Consider the following 19,743-nt stretch of genomic DNA (forward strand, 5'->3'; position numbering starts at 1 on the left):
ATAAATTTTGAGTAATGAAATGCACCTCATCATTTTCTTTACATGGAGATGAGCCCTTTCCACCAGCAATGCTAATACCAAGACTCCCCATTTGACTGCACACAGTAATGGTTATCTGGAAAAGAATTATAATGGATAAGTGGCCTGAATAATCAAAAACATTGCCTATTAATTACATGAGTAATGAAAATCTACCTCCCACTCTGAACTCCAGCAGATTTTTCCCCTCTGGAGCTCTCAGCCCAGAGAAAAATGGTGCTACACTTCAACACCATGCAAAACTAGACTTTACTCTTCAATAACACCAAGAATGCATTATTTCTGCAGGTTTTAGTCATGCCAAGACCACATAAGGTTGTTTACCATGCTGCTGACCAAACTTGTTGTTTCATAAAACCCACCACTTTCCTGAGCATTCACAATGGCAACACCACCAGTACACAGAAGGAGCAGGAAGGAGCAGGTTTTTCATAAGTTTATGAAAAACCTTTGCTTTGAAACCTCATCAACAATCTGATTTGCGTATTCTCTAATTCTTCTGAGAGCAGACAAATGTATCTCAGCACTATAGGAGTAATATTCTTTTCTTTAAATGAGCTTTGTGTATGCATAGGTTAACTCCATCAAATGATTTGACAGTACTATAAGCATTAAAATTAAAAATATCAGGAATATTTTAACTTGCTTTAAAAATCAGAGCAAGTTGTAGTCTACCTCATCTGTTCTCCTGCCACTCGTATCAGACAAAATTTAGCGCAAAATCTTAGATAATTTTTTCAATTCACAGAATTCACAACAAAGGCCAAATAAAATTTGTTTCAAGTTCCAATGACAGCTTACATTTAAGAATTATTCCTTCCAATTGCTGGTTGTTTTTTTATGTTAGTAGCAACAACAATTACATTAAATTTAAAGGACACCTTGCCATAGTGCAGAGGAATCTGAATGCAAATTGCATTTCACCTCATCACATGAGTAAAATGTTCTTATTTTCATTTACTTGCTTTATATCTCTGAGAAAATTCAGGCTTCGAATAACTTGTTTTGTTTTACAATTAAGGCTATTTTAACACAGCTGTGTTTCAAAACTTAACAAATGTATGCAGTTTTTCTAGCAGGTAAAAGATACACATCTCAAATTCCTTTTGCCTAAAAAGTTAAGAAAATATCCTACCAGTCAAATGCAAACAACCCTGCCAAATGTTGCTTTAGACTTAGCATTACCCCACATGCTCAAGACTTCACAATTCTGGGCAGTGCTTTGGTGCCAGGTCCCAGCACAGGTGCCACATGGGGTGAGCTGCCTTTCCTGGGGCTGCATCCTACAACTCCATGGATGCAGCTAAGTTCTGCATCTCCTGCCCCAGGGATGGCCACTGCTTTGGTGCCATCTGTACTGGGACACCCTAGGAGACAACACATAAAGCATGGTTCCAGCTCATGTGCTCCAAAGCATGCCAAGATGGGATATAGCTATTAAATTCAGACTATGGCTTTCTCCATAAACTTCAGCCCAAATCTTGCTGTTCTCACTGATAAATTTTCACTTGGACGTTTTCATCCCTTTTCATAGGACAAAGGCTTTCTCAAGCCTTTGGTAAGGGTAAGGCCATGTCATTGCTCCTAAACCTGCACACACCCTTGGCTTGACCCTACAATGCCAAAGCTGGACATAGAAAATGAAACGGTATTGAATAGCTATAAAGTATTTAAATTTTTCTAATGGGAAATCTTTTTCCATATAAGCCAGTGGGAGCCTCAGCTCCACAAACCTCAGCTTACACTCTGCAAAAGGTAAGTCCCATTACATCTACCATGCAACCTCTCCTTTACATCTTATATAAACTGCCTTGTACGAGAAGTGGATCTTCCCCACAGACATGCAGACTTCCCCATGGACATGTGGAGCCCACCCATCAGTCAGCCCAGCCTGTGCAGCAGTTTAATACCTTCAGTGGGGGCTGTGGAGCATCCACCACCCTCAAATCCTCTGGGATCCATCCACTCTCACTGGGGAAGCTGCCCACTCCTGAGGTGGGTGGCTGCACCTTAGTGTTAGTCCCTGGAAGAGTCTTCCCTTTCATTGCCAACTTGTGTTTTTCTTGAAGAGATGTTCTGATATTTCTTTGATTTCTCATGCTATCGTTGGTATCAAAAAGGCTGCCAGAAAACTTGGAAATAGGTTCCTGGGTGTTAAAGATAAAAAAGTAAACACTGCAATAACAAGAAAAATACCTGATACCCAGAACCTACCCATCATAGATTGGACTTGTTTGTCTCTGTCACATTGCTCCACGTTAATATGTTTCAGTAAAGACAAAACTACAACTTTAAAGCAAGTGTACAAGTATCTTTCTTTGACCATTATTTCCCTGAGCATAGTTTTTCCTCAACATGGGAGTAGAAATTGTGGGAACAGGAGGAGGACTGGGATTCACACAGCTTTTCTCTAGATCCCCTGGCACACACAAGCACATAAAACCCATATATCCAACTAAGTTCTCCAGTGCCCTAGGAAAAGGGGCATGAGACTACTTTAGGCAGCTTCTGACAGCCCAGTAGCACTGAATCCACTGTCCCAGAGGAAGGAGCCATATGTATGAGGCAAAGGACAAGGCTTCCATGCAGAAAGCAGAAAAACTGACACTCAGGTGACAGACACCTGGTGGACACAGGCTAGAGAAAACACAGCATTCAGGGCTTCCCTGACATCAGCATCCTGAAGGAGCATTAACCAAAGTTAAACATGCAGTGGGGTAGCACTTCAACCTCACTGGTCCTTGGGACACACTGAGCTTGCTAACAACCTGGAAGAGATGGAGGGATGTTGGGAACTGGGGATATAAGTGGGAGTGAAACACTGAAACATATGTTTATTACCATTGCTCAGGTTACTCATCTTAACCTGCAAGTTGAACTGTACCCCTGGGATTTGGATTGGACCTTTTAATTGCAAGCAAAGTAATGGAATAAAACCTTGAGCAAGATTCTGTACCCTCTGCACAAGCAAGAATGTGAAAGTACAGGCAGAGCAGCTTCCCACCAACACAAACTCAACAGCATAGCACTATGAGCAGATTGCAGTTTCTTGAGGGACATACAAGTCCTTCCTGACTTCAAGGAAACTACCTACATCATCAGGATCCTCCAGTTCTTCCGCTTCTTGCTCAGGACTGATCCTTCCTTCCTTCCATTTTCCATTAGCAGAGCTGAATTTATACAGGTTACCACCATGCAAACTTTCCTTTCCTTTCAACGAGGCCCAGCGAGAGCCCTGGGAGCTCCAGTTATGGCCACTGTACAGTTTAGGAGACTTGGGAAGCCACTTCATAGAGCCCTGAGAGGAACATGACAGAGGGGAAAAAAAAAAAAGAAAAAAAAAAAAAGAAAAGAAAAAAAAGAAAAAAAAGAAAAAAGAGAAGAAAGAGAAAAAAAAAAAAAAAAGCAACAAATGGATTTTGAGAAATTGATTCAGACATGTATGTGAGGAAATCATCTGGCAAGTCCTGCAAGGTATATTAGTATCTTGTAAATATTGGGTTTCCCCTATTTACCTTGAGAGGTACCTTCAGTCCCAGAGAGACACTTTGGTGATACAAAGAGCAAGTGAAGGCTGCTGAAATTAGTAGAAGCCTTCAGGGACTTATGAAAGCATGGAACCAAGCCCACCTTCAGCATCATAAAGAAGAATTAATGATCAGCAACAGTATTCAGTAATGTAACACTTTGTATTATGAATAAACAAGAATTCTTAGACCTTTAATGATTATCTCATCTATGACCTGTGCTAAAAAAGCCTATCAAATCACCCTCCTCTTTTCATTATCTGTTAAATGAATATTCAGTTTGTTGAGTGGTCCAAATAGATAGTTGGGACCACTTAATAATTGGGATAATAATACTCAATCGATCTTTCAAGGTTTGCTGATTTTCAAAGTAATTATAGCCCAGTTTTCAAAAAACATCCATTATTTATTTACATCCAAAAAATTCCACCTCTCTTCTTCATACACAGAAGTTCATAAATGACAACTTGTGTCAAGGCTGCCTATATACCTTAATTTCACAGAATTTCTCAAGTAATTTTTCAAAGTAACCTTTATTTTTCTTTAAGCTTTATTTTAGTCTCACCTTTAAATTCTCTTATGGTGATAAAAAACTACTGGCAGAAAGCAGCCTGATGTCATCAGAATAGGTACATTAACACTTATGCTCCAAGAAGGCAAAGAGAACACAAAATTAATGAAAAATTTCATCAATGAGCTTATGGTGGAGAAATCAGCAGCACAGAATGACGTTCACATTGTTTCAAGTGATTTCATTCAGATTTAACAATTCTCTAAGCTCCCATTTTTCCATTTCAATGCAGAATGGCTGTGTTCACACACAGAGATCTCTTGCTGTTGTTATCAGCACCCCAAATGTCACTATCTCTGTTAGATCTAAGGTTGAGAAGGAAAAGGAGATAGGAGGAGGCTGGACATGCTGATTCATCTTCAGCTGCTGAAGGAGCTCCACTTGCAATTCTTCACTTGCTTTTGGTTTTAGAATGGCTGAAAAGACTAAAAAATGGACAAGGACAGTATCTCAGGTGTCTCATAGGAAAATTTTCCAGACCTTTCTGTGAGTCCTGAAAAGATCATAGCCCCAACAAAGGATTATTTGCACTGTGGGTAGGAGGCATGGCTGGCCTATAGAGGGGATTTTCTGCTTAACAACATTTTGAACAGCACTTGCATTCAGCAATACCCTTCTCTGCTAATAAAGAGCTTGCATTTCTGGTTCTCCTAAACCACACTGCTCAGGACACTTGAGCTGATTGCTGATTTAGTTCATCAGTGAACTGAATGTGAAAGCAGCACTGACAATCATTATACAGCACTGTCTCCCTTTCCTCCTGACAATTCAAAAGGCAGGCAGGGCACCTCCTGGTGTTTCTTTATGCTTGCCTTGAATAAGGAAACATCAGGCATCCTTACACCGGAACTTTATTTCCTTCAAATATTAACTAGGTGGATAGCAATTCCAAACAGACAGGTAAATAGCACACTAGCTGAAGTTCTTTGTTCTCCTCTTGGTCTGTTTTATTTCAGAACAGCTAATATGACACCTCCCAATGTTCAGGGTATTTCCAGAAACAGTTTAAATCCTTGTCAACTTTTAAGCTCATTAGGAAGTCATAAAGCAATTTCACTCTAAAAATAAACACAGGTACAGTGAAGCATTTAATGTCTTCATAGGGAATGTCTCATCCTTCTTTGACCCTGATCCCTAATCCTAACCAACAGCTTTTCAAACCCAGCCTGACAAATTCTCCAAGAACAGTAAAAAACTGTTCCCTCAAGGCAACAGAAATAGATTTCAAATTGTCACATGCAAAATTTGCTACCAGAGACCAAAGGTACAGCTCTGCTTGCTGTGCTTTAATGTGAAGTGACCACCCAATCTGATTTTTTTTTACTGGATTTTGCTTTCCCTCCCCAAAATAAAACCATGTCTTTACTCTGATGTATTATTGAAAACTGCATTAGTTGGGCAGGAAGCTTTGAACATCTCTCAAGGCAGAAATTGATACAGTTCAGCTAAGATAGAACTGCACTCCACGAACACAGCTACCTTAAAAAACCTCCAGCAACTTATTAGGACACTCTCATATTAAATACTGTGGGACCACGCTTTGAGACAAAAGAAGCTACTGGCAAATATCCTGAGACTAAGAGAGAAAATTGATTTATCCTTGTATTTACATACAAATTTTACAGATCATAATTGGTATTCTTACTAGCCAGGTATGGTGGGAAGCTTCTTCTCACATTTTATACATTGGGAAGCTGAATCCCAAAAAGACTAAAAAGGTCAATGTTTTATGCCATTAGTAGCAAATAAAGAGTGAAGCACATCATCACAGAATCATGGAATGGTTTAGGTTGGAAGGAACCTTAAAGATCATCTAGTTCCAACACCCCTACATAGGCAGGGACACCTTACACTAGATTAGGGTGCCCAATGCCCCATCCAACAGGAAAGAATTTTTTTCCTAATATGTAACCTAAATCTCCCCTCTTCAAGTTTGAAACCATTTCCTCTTGTCCTCTCACTGCACACCTGTGTCAAAAGCCCTACCCCAGCTTCCATGTAGGCTGCCTTCAGATATTGGAAGGTTGCTATAAGGTCACCCCAGAGCTTCCTCTTCTCCAGGCTGAACAACCCCAACTTCCTCAGCCTGGTTTATAGGGGAGGTGCTCCAGCCCTCTGAGCATTTTAGTGGCTCTCCTCTGGACACGTTCCAGGAATTCTGTGTCCTTCCTATGTTGGAGACTCCAGAACTGGATACAGTACTCCAGGTACAGAGCAGAGGGGGAAAATCACCTCCATACAGATAAACATTCTCTTTAAAATATTCTGAATAAAACAAAGGAAGAAGGCAAATTGAGCATTTAGAACCTTAACCTTCATGGGTATTTGGACTGTGTAACACAGATGTTTTGTAAGTGCTGAAGTGTTTGGAGGGGAAAACTATCAGCCTCAGCAGCTATCTTCCATGGAAATATATTTTTGATTCCCTTAATTACTAATTATTCCCTTTCACCAGCAAGTCAGGTAGGCTCCCCTTTTACCTCCTTTCAATGTATTTTTCATGCTTTCAAAGGCAGTCTCCTCAGAACATGATACTTCTCTGTACCATACCCCTGTATGTTAAGAGGACAAATTGTTCTCATAAAGTACGAGGAGTCTGTCCCGATTAGATCTCACTAATAAATCCACAAGAGAATGAATTTCCTCCAGGCAAAAAAGGTGTGCAAATGCTATGTATCACCCTAATTCACTCTGGTAAATGAAAATTAATCCCAAACACCCTAATGATAAAGGCCATGACATGAAAAACACCACATTTCTGAAGTGCCACGCTGAAGCCATACAGCGACACTGAAACACCACGTTTTCAGCAGCAAACTGGTTGCTATTGGCAAGTAGTACTTTCAGTTACTTTTAGTATTTTTATGGTAATACACCTGCTACTGTAATTCAGAACACAAAGCTCCAAAGAAACATTCTCCCATATTTTTGTATTGAAAAAAAAACTAACAAAAAACTCCTCCAATAGATTAATAAGTAAATATGGGAAAGAAAATGTCTTTAAAGACACAGAGACATTCTTCTCCTTTTAATTATAACTATACATAACATGTTCTACTATTCAAAAATTGTTTCAGACTCATTCCATTTTTCAAAGTACAAAAGGCTGCCTCTAAAAGTTCTTTGTGTGATTCACATGAAATAAGAATGAAATCTAAGCAACACGCTCCTGAAACAAAGGCATTCTTGAATATGCTTTTCCTTATTAAAAAAAAAAAAAAAAAAAAAAGCTGTCTGATCAGACAAGCTTGCCACATGCAAACTTTGACAGCAGCAAATACAAAACAGAATTTCTAACTTATATCTTGAAAAAAAAAAAATCATCAGCAATATTCAAATAATCACTTTTTGTTAGTTTAGATTTTGTTTTGGTTTTAAGTTGTCTCATAGAAGGTCCCCTATGCCACTGCTGAACTACAGAGAAATTCACTCATGTGAACCATGTAGTGCCCTGTTTAATCTTTCAGCAACACAGAACAATCATATCTCATATGAGTTACTTCAAAATGGTTTAACACAGCTCATTTATTTTGGGAGTGGGCAAAACTGGCAAGTTATTGGGAGTGATCAGAGAATCAAACTGCTAACATCAGAAAAATTATCCCAGATTTTGTTCCATTTTGCTTCAGGACCCAAAGAAGATAGTTTTAGAAAAAAAACCAATAAAAAAAAAAAAAAACAAGCTTTGAAGAGTTAAGACCAATCCCTGCATTGTTCTGGGGATGCTTACAAACTGAAATTCAAGCTACTCATGCTTTGGTGGTATTTGCAAGCTGTGCCTATGAATTCTGAGAAAAGCTACCACAGTCAGTCAGTACTTGCCTACTGCAGTGAGTGTTGCTAACATGGCAAAGTGAATTCTCCATTAAGAAAAGATCTAGAAATTCCTGATCAGTAGAATGCTTCAGTCTCAGTAGGAGGTAGATATTTACAGTAAACCAGGATAGGATTGGCTAATGTATGAAATAAATACTTCAAAAAAATTAAATTCCTAGTGTCACTACCATCTTCTCAACAGGTTTCACTGCTTGCTGCTCAGAAGTTCAGCTTTTAAGTAGCTAATCAGCTAAAAAAGGTTCACTTGGGAGTAGTAAAACACTAATATTAGACAAGAAGCAGGCTAATCAGCTTGTCCTGGACATAACAAGTCTCTTGTTGGAAAGGACAGTGGTATGCAAGTTTCCAGTACTCACTTTTCCACAATACGCTGATTATCAAAAATATGGAATGTTAGCCAGAAAAATAATCTCAACACATAAATTACATGGAAGCTGTGGAAAAAGCCTGGAGCAACACATGGAATGGAAAATCTGTTGCTTTGCTAACTACACTGACAATGGTAGCAAGACAGTCCTTTTTTTGTCTTTTCCTGCGCCTGCATGATGGAATAGTGACTTTCAATAAAGAGAACTCATATGCAGTAACTGACAGGTTAATATTAAATCCACTGCCCCACTAGAGTTAATTGCTTTTACCTGGTTACCTGTTTAGCTAACAAAAGCAGCAGGCAAATTTCTTTCCTTGCACTGAACCCACACCACAAATGGCTTTGAAAGCAGCTGAAGAAGTAGAAAAAGTTTAAAGAGATGAAAAAAAGTTTTGTTTAAAAGGTTTATATTCACTGCTCAGGCTCCTTAAAGCATCAGCAAAAGAGAAAAAACAAACAGAGACTGGGAAGGGAGGGCTCATGATTTAAAAGACACCTACTGTCAAACATGAGAAGCACCATCAGCTTTTTCTGGCTATAAAATACAATTAAAACTGCCTGGAACTTTCAACACTTTACCAATCTGAACCACTTCATGAAACGGTACACATACAGACCATTAAAGAAATCAGATGGACTACCAGGGGTCTTTAGGTTGCTGAATGCTGACCAGGAGGAATTACGTGCAAGTAACTTTCATGATTAATCTGCTGTGAACCAAACATTCAGGGTTTGGGGAAGAGGGAGAGTAGCCACTTGTCCCTGTTTGCACAGGGAGTATCTAAGCATCTTTTCAGCCCTGAAAACAAGTGACACTTCAACTGATTTAATTCCATTGTCATACCTCAACTTTTTACTAGACTGGACAAATTAACTGACTGCCAGATTCAGGCACCCAAGAAATTGTATAAGCTGCTGAAGTGCCTGCAGCAGAATGGAATCTCAAGTTGCCTCACTCAAAGAGCACAAACAAAAGACAACAGATCCAGCACTAGAGAGTGTTAGTGTAGAGGATTGAAAAACACAGCCCCATTCTTCCTGTTTCCCCAGATACTCACTTAAAAAAATATCAAGTGAATCCAAACCTTTATTAACAGATTCAAAGTAAAGACAGGTGGTGGTGAAAAGCAAGTAAACCCAACACTTTTGGGGATAGAAGGAGGATGGTCTGATAATGGACTTCCGCTCCTCTAACCTCTCCTCAGTAATTTGAATTCCATGCTGAGCTCAATTAATTTTCTTTTACAAATGAATGGAAGCAAACCCCTTCAATAAACAACTCATTCCACCTGTCTTTGGCTGAGCTGACCACAAGCAGATGATACCATCCCAGGGTGCAGGAATGTGAAAGTGTCCCAAACAAAGGCAATAAGCCTGGACATTTTCTGTAGCCATCTGTACATTTCTCTGTAGCCAAAGAAACCAAACTAAATATTCCTTCCCCTATTAAAACAAGCAAATAAATAAATATATGGATTGCCAACCAGCTACTTCATGTCAAAGCTGATGCAGCAAGTAGTGGCCATCTTCTGGCTAGTTTTTGGGCTGAGGTACAGACTCTACAGTCTTCACAGGACTGTACAAAAATCAACAACCTCGTGACACAGCACCTATCACAGAGCTCTAAAAAGATACACAACATGACTTCAACAGAAGGGAGCAGGTACCCATGGGCCTCCAAACGAAAAATTGTCATCACAGAGCAAGGAGTCTTGCTGCCTCTGGCTTTGGTCTGTCTTTTTTAAGGACTTATTTTCATCTCAGATGAGTTTGCCAAGGTTCACTTGGACTCTGGGTAGTAAATATAGAGTTTCCTATATTTTTAAACTTTTGTTTTGTCAGTCCCAGTATGTACTTTAAAAATAAAATTCTAGCCAGGATTGGAGTAAGCTGTACCAAAACCTCATTTTCTTTCTGGTTTTATTTTAACAGCAGCTTACCAAGAACAACCAGAAGAACTCTGCCTAGGGAAGAATGAAACTGCACTACCCCTGAACTAACCTAATGTCTTCATGCAAAGAGACCATGCCCTGAAGCTTACATAAGGAATCTTTGGTATGATAAGAATTACAAAAAACCCAAAACCATGTATTTTGAGAGGCTAAATTTGAATATTCGTAGTTGGCTTGCAACACCTACTTGTTAAATATCAAAAAGAAAGCAGTGCCTTTTGTAAAAGCTTAAAATTAAAATTTTAGAAGTTAAATTACAAATATTATCAATTACTGCAGTTATTAATTTTAACAGAAAAGTTACTGACTCCCCTAATCTCCTTCTCCCCCGTCTTCTCCCAGAAACCCTCATACAACCAATGCTGACTGGAAGAAATGCTCAGCAGCAGGAGGGATGTGGTTCCCACACAAGAAGTGTCAGGTTGTTGAAATTCAGGTTCACTGCATTAGCTCACACTAGATATGCAGAATCTTTGCTCTAAACTCAGATTACCCAAGCCCCTGCACAGAACATGTTAGTAGCCTTTGTTAGGTCATGGCACATCAAGAACCCAGAGACACCAAAATCAATCTTTATCAGCCTTTTGCAAAATTATTTCCTGAATCCATCTTGGTTCATACTTACCTTTATAAACAAACCAGAACCCATAGATTTTATAAGACCTTGAAATAAATATTGGACCACTGGAAGTGTAACACAGTAACAATGATAGTAAATTCCAGTATTAATTCATACATACTTTAATTGTTGCTTTAATGATACAATAAATCTACTGAAGCTTTTGAAGATTTTTTTTTATTATGGTTTTATATACTTATATAAAACCACCAAAGCACTTTAGAGAATCATGCTTTCTTGTGTAATACATAAAACTAGTTTCATACTGTGCTTCTGTCAGTCTATCGTGGTGTTTTTCAAGTTATTTTACAGATGGCACATTAAAAAACAAAACAAAACAAACCCACAACAGAAATATGAATTCCTAGTGACAGCAACGCAACACGGCATCCAAACCAAGATGTTTCATTACAACTAAGTTAAAGTGTGAGTGCATTATGTAATAAACAATAGCAGTTTGGTCATTTTAATCTTAATTTTGTTTACAGCAAAACCAGCATTTGTGTTCCACCATCTAAAATCCCATGATAGAAATGTGAGTTCTCTGCTGCAAAAATCCCAACAAATTACGATCTGAAAAGAAAAAACATACCTAAAACAGGAGACCAGGTTTGAATCTATTCACTTTCCTTGAGAATTGCTATATTTAAGACTAATATGACATACCAGACACAGTAAGGCACAATGGGTGGTACAAACAAATGAATACAGTTGTCCATGAAACTTGTTCTCTTCCACAAATACTAAAATACGTACCGCTCAAGATAAATTTTCTCTTAAAAATGAAATACATCATCTCGTTATGAAAGTCCTATACAAAAATTTAAAATTTACACCATCTGAGCTGCCAAAAAAATAAAAAAGTCTATCATGTTCCACAAAACTATATTTCTCACCAGCACATCCAGCCACTGAGAAAAACGATATCCCAGCACTCTGGAAAAGAAAAGCATTATTTCCCCTGTGTTTAAGACAAAAATATCGTATTCTGCATACAGTAGTGTATTATACTTAAAAAAGCCTAGCACTATTAAAATTACAATATTGGTTTGGAATTTATTGGTTCACTGCCTGGATGAAATAAGGCACTTCTTCCAGTGGGCAGCACTTTTCACATATATGGAGACGATGAATCGGGTTCTGGTTAAAAACAAAGAGGGGCTCAATGAGGTCCCAGAAGATGACAGGAACATTTCAACAGCAGGGGAAGACACAGGAGGTAAAACCTGGAGATGAAACTCTACACAGAAGTGGTCACTCTGTCAATGGCATTATTGACCTCGTTTTTGTTTGAATCCAGTCCTTTAGCAGCATTCATATCATTCCGTAAATTCTCCACTGTCTTTTTCATGTTCTTTAATTCTCCAGGGTGTGGAGTGGCTCGCCTTAGAAGTGTTCTCTAAAAATAAACAGTGCAATAAGTGGTTTTGCCTTTGTCTCTTTGAAAAATAACATACACTTTCAAGGCTTTAGCATTTACATACCAAATATTAAGTATCAATTTTTTTCTTTTTTTCTCCCCTTTTCTTTTTCAAACTATGATGCTCTAAGCTGAACATATTTTTCATAGCTGCCTGCTTATGAAGACGGTGAAAGAGGTTTTAAGAACTGCCTAGGAGCAAATTTTTTTTCTCTCTTGACCTACTAATCTGAAAGCCACTCAAGTGAAGTACAATTACTAGCTATAAAGTGAAGATTCTTTCATAAATACAGTTGGAAATTAGTTTTTTCCCCCCCCAAAAATCCAAGTAATTTAAGATCAGATTTCAAACAAAAAAACCCACTCAGCTGGTTTTGAAGGAATCCCATAAGATCTCTTTACAGTGATCTTTTTACATGTTTGTGGGGAGCTCTGTGTGCCTTCCAGCCCCACCACACAGTTTGGTTCTCTTGTCAATTGAGAACAAATATCTTTCAAAACATGGAGGGGGGGGCATTACTCTCCCATCTAACACATGAGAGCATCCAATATCATTGTTCTGCAACCTTTACAGGGAAAAAAAATTTAAGAATACCCCAGTTAGCATCCAGATTAGAGACCAAAACACCAAGAATAATTGCATATGTATCAGTACAATACACACACATGCAATTATTTTCCAGTGGTTATACATGTAAACTGTGCAGGCTACAGCAGAACTGATCACCCATAAATGGGTGCACTGGTCAAGAATGCTTTGGAAATCTGCTCTTCCTGCCTGCCCCCCAGTAGGATCATCAACTTTTTACCCTAAAAAGGTTCTTGCCCTAAGCCAGGCTGTAATACCATGACTGAAGGCAGTTATCATTAACTCCCGAGCCCTCATTATTGTATGGACATTTCCAGTTTGAAGCAGTTGTTAAGAATCATCATCCTGAACTCCCTTATCAGTCAAGTCTATGAACCATGCTTGCCACAGACATTTAGTTTCTGCTGGATTAAGCACCTGAAAACATAGATCTTCATTTCCCTAATAACCAATAATTTTTATACTCACTTTTAAAAGTAAGAAAGTGTTTCTAGTGTGCTACAATTCAGACAGTGCCTTGAAGTATCTCAAGCTGAGCTCTTAACAAGGGCCACCAGCAAGTTTTTAGAGCATTAGAAAAGTACACTGAAAATCTGACTGAAGCAATTTTTAATGTTTACAGAGAGTTTTGATTGTTAATGAAAGTAGAACTACAAATCACGTTGCATTTTGATCATCAGGACATGCAAAGCCCAACTTAAGGGAGAGGTCTGATAAGTACAGTGACAGATGTTCCCACTTCCTTTGTTTAAGTGGGAAACTAATGAGCAACATTCTTGCTGTTTATGGACACTTATGGTTGTTTCAGTGCAAATGGTGCAGAAAAGAAAGAAAAAGAAGAAATAAAGAGAATTAAAAAAAAAGTTTTGAAACAGAAATTAGAGAGACAAACAATGGGAAACTTAATGGAGACACATGCCAGAGTGCTGGAATCCTAAATTAGACCCTATATACTTTCAGGCCATAAAGCTTCACAGATGCAGAGGAAGATCCTATCTTGTTTCTGGAAAGAAAACATCCTGAACAGACACAGGAAAACGAAGCAAAAACAAGGACTATCCTGCATCAGAACACAAAGATTATATTCAAAGCAGCAAAATAAAAAAAAGGAAAAAAGGTGTTTTAAGTAAATATGAAAAGTTTCAGCAGTCAACACGAACATTTCTGCCACAACCATATGCAAAAAGCGTGCAGTCACAACTGAAATAAAAATATAGCAAGAAAGCTCAGATAATGCAAAAGTTTGAAAAGTAAAATCACAGTGTCTGCAGACACCCAACAGCTTGGAAAACATACCATTTCATTATCCTCTTCATCTTTTTCATCTTCTAAGAAACGAATTGCACTGACTCTATTCACTGCCCGCTCATTCCATGTTTCATCTGACATTTCATTTACCAGACTCTCCAGTGCACCACATCGTGGTAGGTTATCTGTTAGGACAGCAGAACATCAACTAAAGATTCACAGCAAGATGAAAACATAAACATACTTTATTGTTAAAAATATCCAACTAATCACTCATTCAAGATTTACAATTTGTTAGTTCTATTTGGTTTTGATAGAAAACAGCACATGCATTGGTTTTCTATTATTAAGTAAATACAATAAATAGTTTCAATAAAGAGAATTTCTGTACGTGTAATGTTTCAGGTTTGTGGCAGTTTTAGAGTACTGATTACATTGTGTAATATCCTTGACACTCTATGTGTTTTTCTTCTGAATCATGGCTGCCATCTGGCATTAGCTGGTTCCCTAAATGGCATTCCATAACTTAGGACCATTGCTTCTAATGACTTCATCCTTTTAGTATTGCTAGGGATACATTCCCACCAACCTGAATTTCAACCATTCTATCCTTGAAGACAGGAGAGTCATTTGGAGAGGAGGAAATCTAATTTCTAACAGTGAGGCCTTCAGGTAAAGTCAGTCTGCCTCAGTGACTTTCCCTGAGCTATTTTAATCTTCTCTAAATCTAAAGGGGTTAATTTGTTTAATTCTTAATGCAATTTCTGTCTTAAAATCCAGAAGCTAACACAAACCAGAGCCATTTCTACACTTCTACTGCTTTAATGGTTTCTATTTGCTCTAGCTGCAGTCTTGAAAGAATGGAATTAATCTAGGTAACTCTGAGTACCTACAATACAGTTATCTACAGCTGAGCTTTTCTCCTCAGCTTTTCTCCTTTTGTACTTGCTAGAGAAAAATCCACATGACTCCTTTTAAAAGAAGTCTGCTCTTAGATGGGATAAATTAGTCCCCAGTGATTATAGCAACAGTTTAAATATTAGCTCAGATGAGTCCTGTTTAATGTTCACACACTGCTATAAAAGGTTGAGGACAAAAAATTTCCAGCAATTGTGAGAGCAGAAACCCAACCAAACAGTTGAAGAGTTTATGGTTCCACCTGACCCAGAAGCAATTTTGAGCACAAGGTAAAAACAACTTACATTGCAATTCTACACTTGTTGAAGAGAAGTTACTGCATAGTAACGTTGCTTGAAAGAAAAATCAGCTTGCTAAAAAGGAAAATGCCTACTGCTTATTACTAGCTATGCAATTATTTTTCTGGTAAAAAGATTGTAGTTGGAAAGTCACCAGTTTTTACTATATATGTAAGATATATAACCAATGTACACAAATATGTACACCACTGCTTTGCCCACTGGTAAGCCTTAGAATAATGACATAATTAAATCCCCTTCCAGGTCTGTATTTTATTTATTTTAGCTGGCATCCTTGTATTCCAATGAAACTCAGTCATGTTTCCCAAATCTTCTGAAAACCAGTGTGATTACAAAAAAGTGTAAAAGTGAAAATTCAACCAGAAGTTTGCTACTTTGCTCACTAGAGCTTACATGTGGCTTTACAAACCTTTATGGAACAGAGAATACATTAATCAAAAAAGTACTTCTATAAAAAGTGAAAACTGACCCTAGGCACTTACCTTGGCAACCAGGCTCAGAAGGCATTTGAGGAAGTAATACACATGTTAAAATCTTTTCTCCTGTTTCTGTGTCTGTGTCAGTCTGAAATGTCAGCAAAGGTTGGGACTGGTTATCGGACAACCACAAAGCCTTCAGTTTTAAGGTAGTCAGTGAGAGGGGAAGGTGCATCAACCTAGTTCAAAAAAGAAAGAAAGTAAGTCAGGGTAATCTCTAGGAGATTTAATAGATGGTCATGAAGTCATCTCTTACATATACAACCCTGAACTGAAATAAACAGGATTGAGATTAATGCCTCTAATAGAATGCACTGCAACAGTCATTAACTTCAACTAGTCCCTTCTTTTAAAAAGAATATGCAGTTTAAGTTTACACCATAATTCTCTGTAGCTGTGATTAACAGATAAAACAATGCTGAGCTTTCTCTATTGCACTAAAATGCCCTGGAAGGCAGACAGCTGCTTCTGCTCTGGAGCCTTATATATAAACAATTGCCAGAACAGAAGTATGTGTCTATGAGACAATTATATTGCAGATGAGATGCAACTTGCTCTTTCCTCTCTCTCTCTCTTTTTTTTTTTTTTTTCCCCCATTTGATTTCCTACTAACCAACTAAATTAATTTGCTGGTTTATGCTTCAACCCATTTCTTGTTGTAGTTTGATGTTTGAAGTGTGTGAACCAAGATTCCCAAGAAGCTGCAAGGTCAAAGTGCTGTTGATACTTGCACTGTACCTCTAACATAAGACACTCAGCGTTATTTGACATTAAAGCTGGTAGCTAGGGCTGAAACTCTACCAAATGGCCTAGATTCTCAATTCTAATTCAGAAACACACAAATCCTATTTTTAAAATCCTATTTTTTCCTCAGGGTCTGAGCAATCCAGCAAATGTACTCATGACAACACACAGTTTATGCTACTTTGGGACAAGAAGGAAAAGCAGCTTGACCATTTCCACAGCAATGCTAGCATAGAAGTCGTAACTGGTTTTTCACTACGTCATTCTTCGACCTAATGTCTTTTGTCATTAGAAAAAAGTAAGCAAAACTAGAAAAATAACATGACAACACAAAAATCTCTTACCTGTTTCCAGCAACATCCAGGACATGAAGTTCAGTGGCTTGTGAAATTTCAGAGGGAATCCGAGATAATTTGTTGTCACGTACAGAAAAGACATTGAGACTGCAGCACCCTCCAATCTGTATTAGAGAAGAGAAAAAAAACCAGTCTGGTTTTGCTGCAGTAGGGTAGGATAGACAGAGGCATGCTGCACAGGTCATGTCATATGTCATAGCACAAGTTACAATGCCTGCCAGACACTTCACCCAGAGGCACAGGCTGCAAACAAGGGTTAGCTTAAATAAAGCCTGACCTGAAGAAAGTCTGTGGGAGCAGTTTCTCGAACATCTGCATCTACTAATAATATATATTTCTACAAATAGGTCAGGTTCTACCTACCTTTTTAAGCCCATCACACCAGGAAGAGTTCAGTAACCACACAGATGCCACTTTGTAGACAAAGCTCACACAAAATACTAGCTTTAAGTTTCAACTTTTTCTAGCTTTGTGTTTTACATATTAATTCTTTCCTCATGGTAACTTTAGAAACAAGCAAGTGCAATAGGGCTTTAGGGCAAGGCAAAATGCTAAAATACACCAGTCAACTTCCAATGTTTATAGAGTCTATGAAGAGTAATGAAGAGTTCACAAAAAGAAGACGACTTCGAGTAACATCTTTGATGCTCTGTTTTACTAGAAGCATCTGATTTCAAGCTGATTCCCATATGAACTGGCCAATTTAATCTAATATCCTCTGCCTCTACCAATTTACCCAAACACAAGCATTTCCAAGCTATTTTTTGGGTGCAAAAGATAGGAATTTTCAGTTTTAGCCTTCAGATATCTTAAGTTAAATGTGTTTTCAGAAAAACAAAACCTCTATATTTGATTGAAACACATCATATTCCACCATTTTGTTCCAGAGGGAAATTACTACTTCTATAAACACAGATTATTAGTTTTAGCAACTTGAAAGCTGCTTTAAGTAACTCTTTGTTCCTATTCACAAAGGAAACTTACCTTTGTTTCCTTATCATATAGAGCTTTAAAAAACACTGCTGTTTGTTTACTAGTTCTAAAACTCACCATGAGAAAGGAGAAAAAAAATGTTTCTTCTCTTACTCCAAGTATTAGAGGCAACATAATTCAACACCTTTTGAAGCTTTCAAGTTCAGCAGCCTTAGACCCTAACAACAGACAGCAAACCTACTGAAAGATCTAAGCTCAAAAATTAGAGGACTTCCATAGTCACACACACGTAATAAGGTTCATCTGTCACAGTACAGTTGCCACATCACTACACCTTGGTCAGGAGTCCCCAAATCTAAGCCAAAACTATTCATGTGTTCCAGTTTACTGTCAGTTCTGACTTTGCAAATCCACATTTCAGTTCCAACCCAAGCTTGAGATCACAAACACCACAAGAGCTTTTCCACTAGTCACAGTAATAAATCACATTGATTTAACCTACATTTACCACGTAAAAAGCCATTTTTAAGAAGAATGCAACTGTGACTTGAGAAATAAAACAAAGAATGGAGCATTTATACCCCACTCACCTTCCTTTGTGTCATAAAACACATACTAATGAAAGAAAGTGGCAATCAACTGCTCAAGGCCTTTGATTCACAAGATATTCACAGGGCAAAGCTATAGCACAAAATTCCCTTGAGAAAACAGAATCTGGGATGGTTTCCCTTAAATCACTTCACTCTGAGATGCAGCTATTTCAGCTTTCCCCACCCTGCCTGTATGCTAGGAGCAGCAACCTTGTTACTCACTTAGCTTGTGAATCAAAGCCCTTATAAGCCAGCACTCAAAATTCGTGCTAGAATTCTGCTATTCACTTTAAAGGGTATAGATTCTTAAACAATGTGCCTTGACACATTCACAGAATACAGTGCCATACTGAAAAAATGAATTAAAAAAAAAAATTTATACACACGCACACTAAGTGTCTAATTGGTGTGTTTAACATGAGGAGCTGCAAAAAAGCAAGAGCTACAATTAGTGAATATTGATGAGCTGGCAAGTGATGCCCTAACTGTACACAAAGTGTTTGCTTTCCCATGGATGAAATTTGTGTTACTCAGTCTTGGAGCATGGAGATCCAAACAGTTTAGCCAAACAAACAAAGTAAAGCCATGCAGCTCTGATGAGACTGAAATTTCTGTAATTTTGACAATGGAAAAATGCAGCAGTGGAACTGGCCAGCCCGAGTCATCATGCATTTAAAGCAGTTCAATGAAAGATAATACTAGAACCGTGGACTGAGTAATACTTACAAGGTTATCAATTTACCTGACCCATAATTTTCCAAGCGGCTAACAATTAAGAAAATACAAGAAACGTTCAATATGTTTTTCTTTATCTGTACTGGACAAGAGCATGCCAACAAATGGAGACAGAACATACATTCTTCTACTGCCAAAGGACTGTTATGTTATTTTAACTTGAGTTATTCTATCAGTCAATAGGCAATTGTTCAAAGGTTTTGTTCCATTCAGAGATAGTGAAGACCTTTATTTCCAGACACTATTTTTTTCATGAAATGTTTTTTAATAAAATGCAGGCAGCATCTAACAAGCAGCATAGGGTGTGGTATCACAGAAAAGTAAGACAAGCTGACAGTTTAAAAAACCTAAAATCTTTGTAATTTCAAAAAAGATGACACCCATCCAGCAGTACAGAAAGACATTAGGTCCAGCATTTGAAAACCTGAAGACAAAGTGGTACCACTGAGGCAAAGTGCACACACAGGCTAAATGGCATGCTGAAAGGAAAACATTGTGACCACCAAGAAGTAATACGGTA

General features: G+C 38.0%; 1 protein-coding gene across 3 annotated transcripts in view; it reads right to left on the minus strand.

Annotated features, from left to right (window-relative positions):
- The window catches only part of LRRC1 (leucine rich repeat containing 1), a 95,606-nt gene that overhangs the window by 12,240 nt on the left and 63,623 nt on the right, over nt 1–19,743 (minus strand). Inside the window, exons 11-16 of one of the 3 annotated variants that reach the window (XM_071741719.1) lie at nt 16,954–17,069; nt 15,872–16,044; nt 14,221–14,357; nt 3,134–3,337; nt 1,950–2,186; nt 26–115 (exon numbers count right to left, since the gene is read on the minus strand). In XM_071741719.1, coding sequence (XP_071597820.1) covers nt 26–115; nt 1,950–2,186; nt 3,134–3,337; nt 14,221–14,357; nt 15,872–16,044; nt 16,954–17,069 — 957 coding nt within the window. Of the gene's footprint in view, nt 1–25; nt 116–1,949; nt 2,187–3,133; nt 3,338–11,013; nt 12,315–14,220; nt 14,358–15,871; nt 16,045–16,953; nt 17,070–19,743 lie in introns of those variants that run through there. The other 2 variants (XM_071741720.1, XM_071741721.1) reach the window with 2 other exon arrangements.

Source organism: Heliangelus exortis, chromosome 3, assembly GCF_036169615.1.
Source record: "Heliangelus exortis chromosome 3, bHelExo1.hap1, whole genome shotgun sequence".
NCBI classification, from domain to species: domain Eukaryota; kingdom Metazoa; phylum Chordata; class Aves; order Apodiformes; family Trochilidae; genus Heliangelus; species Heliangelus exortis.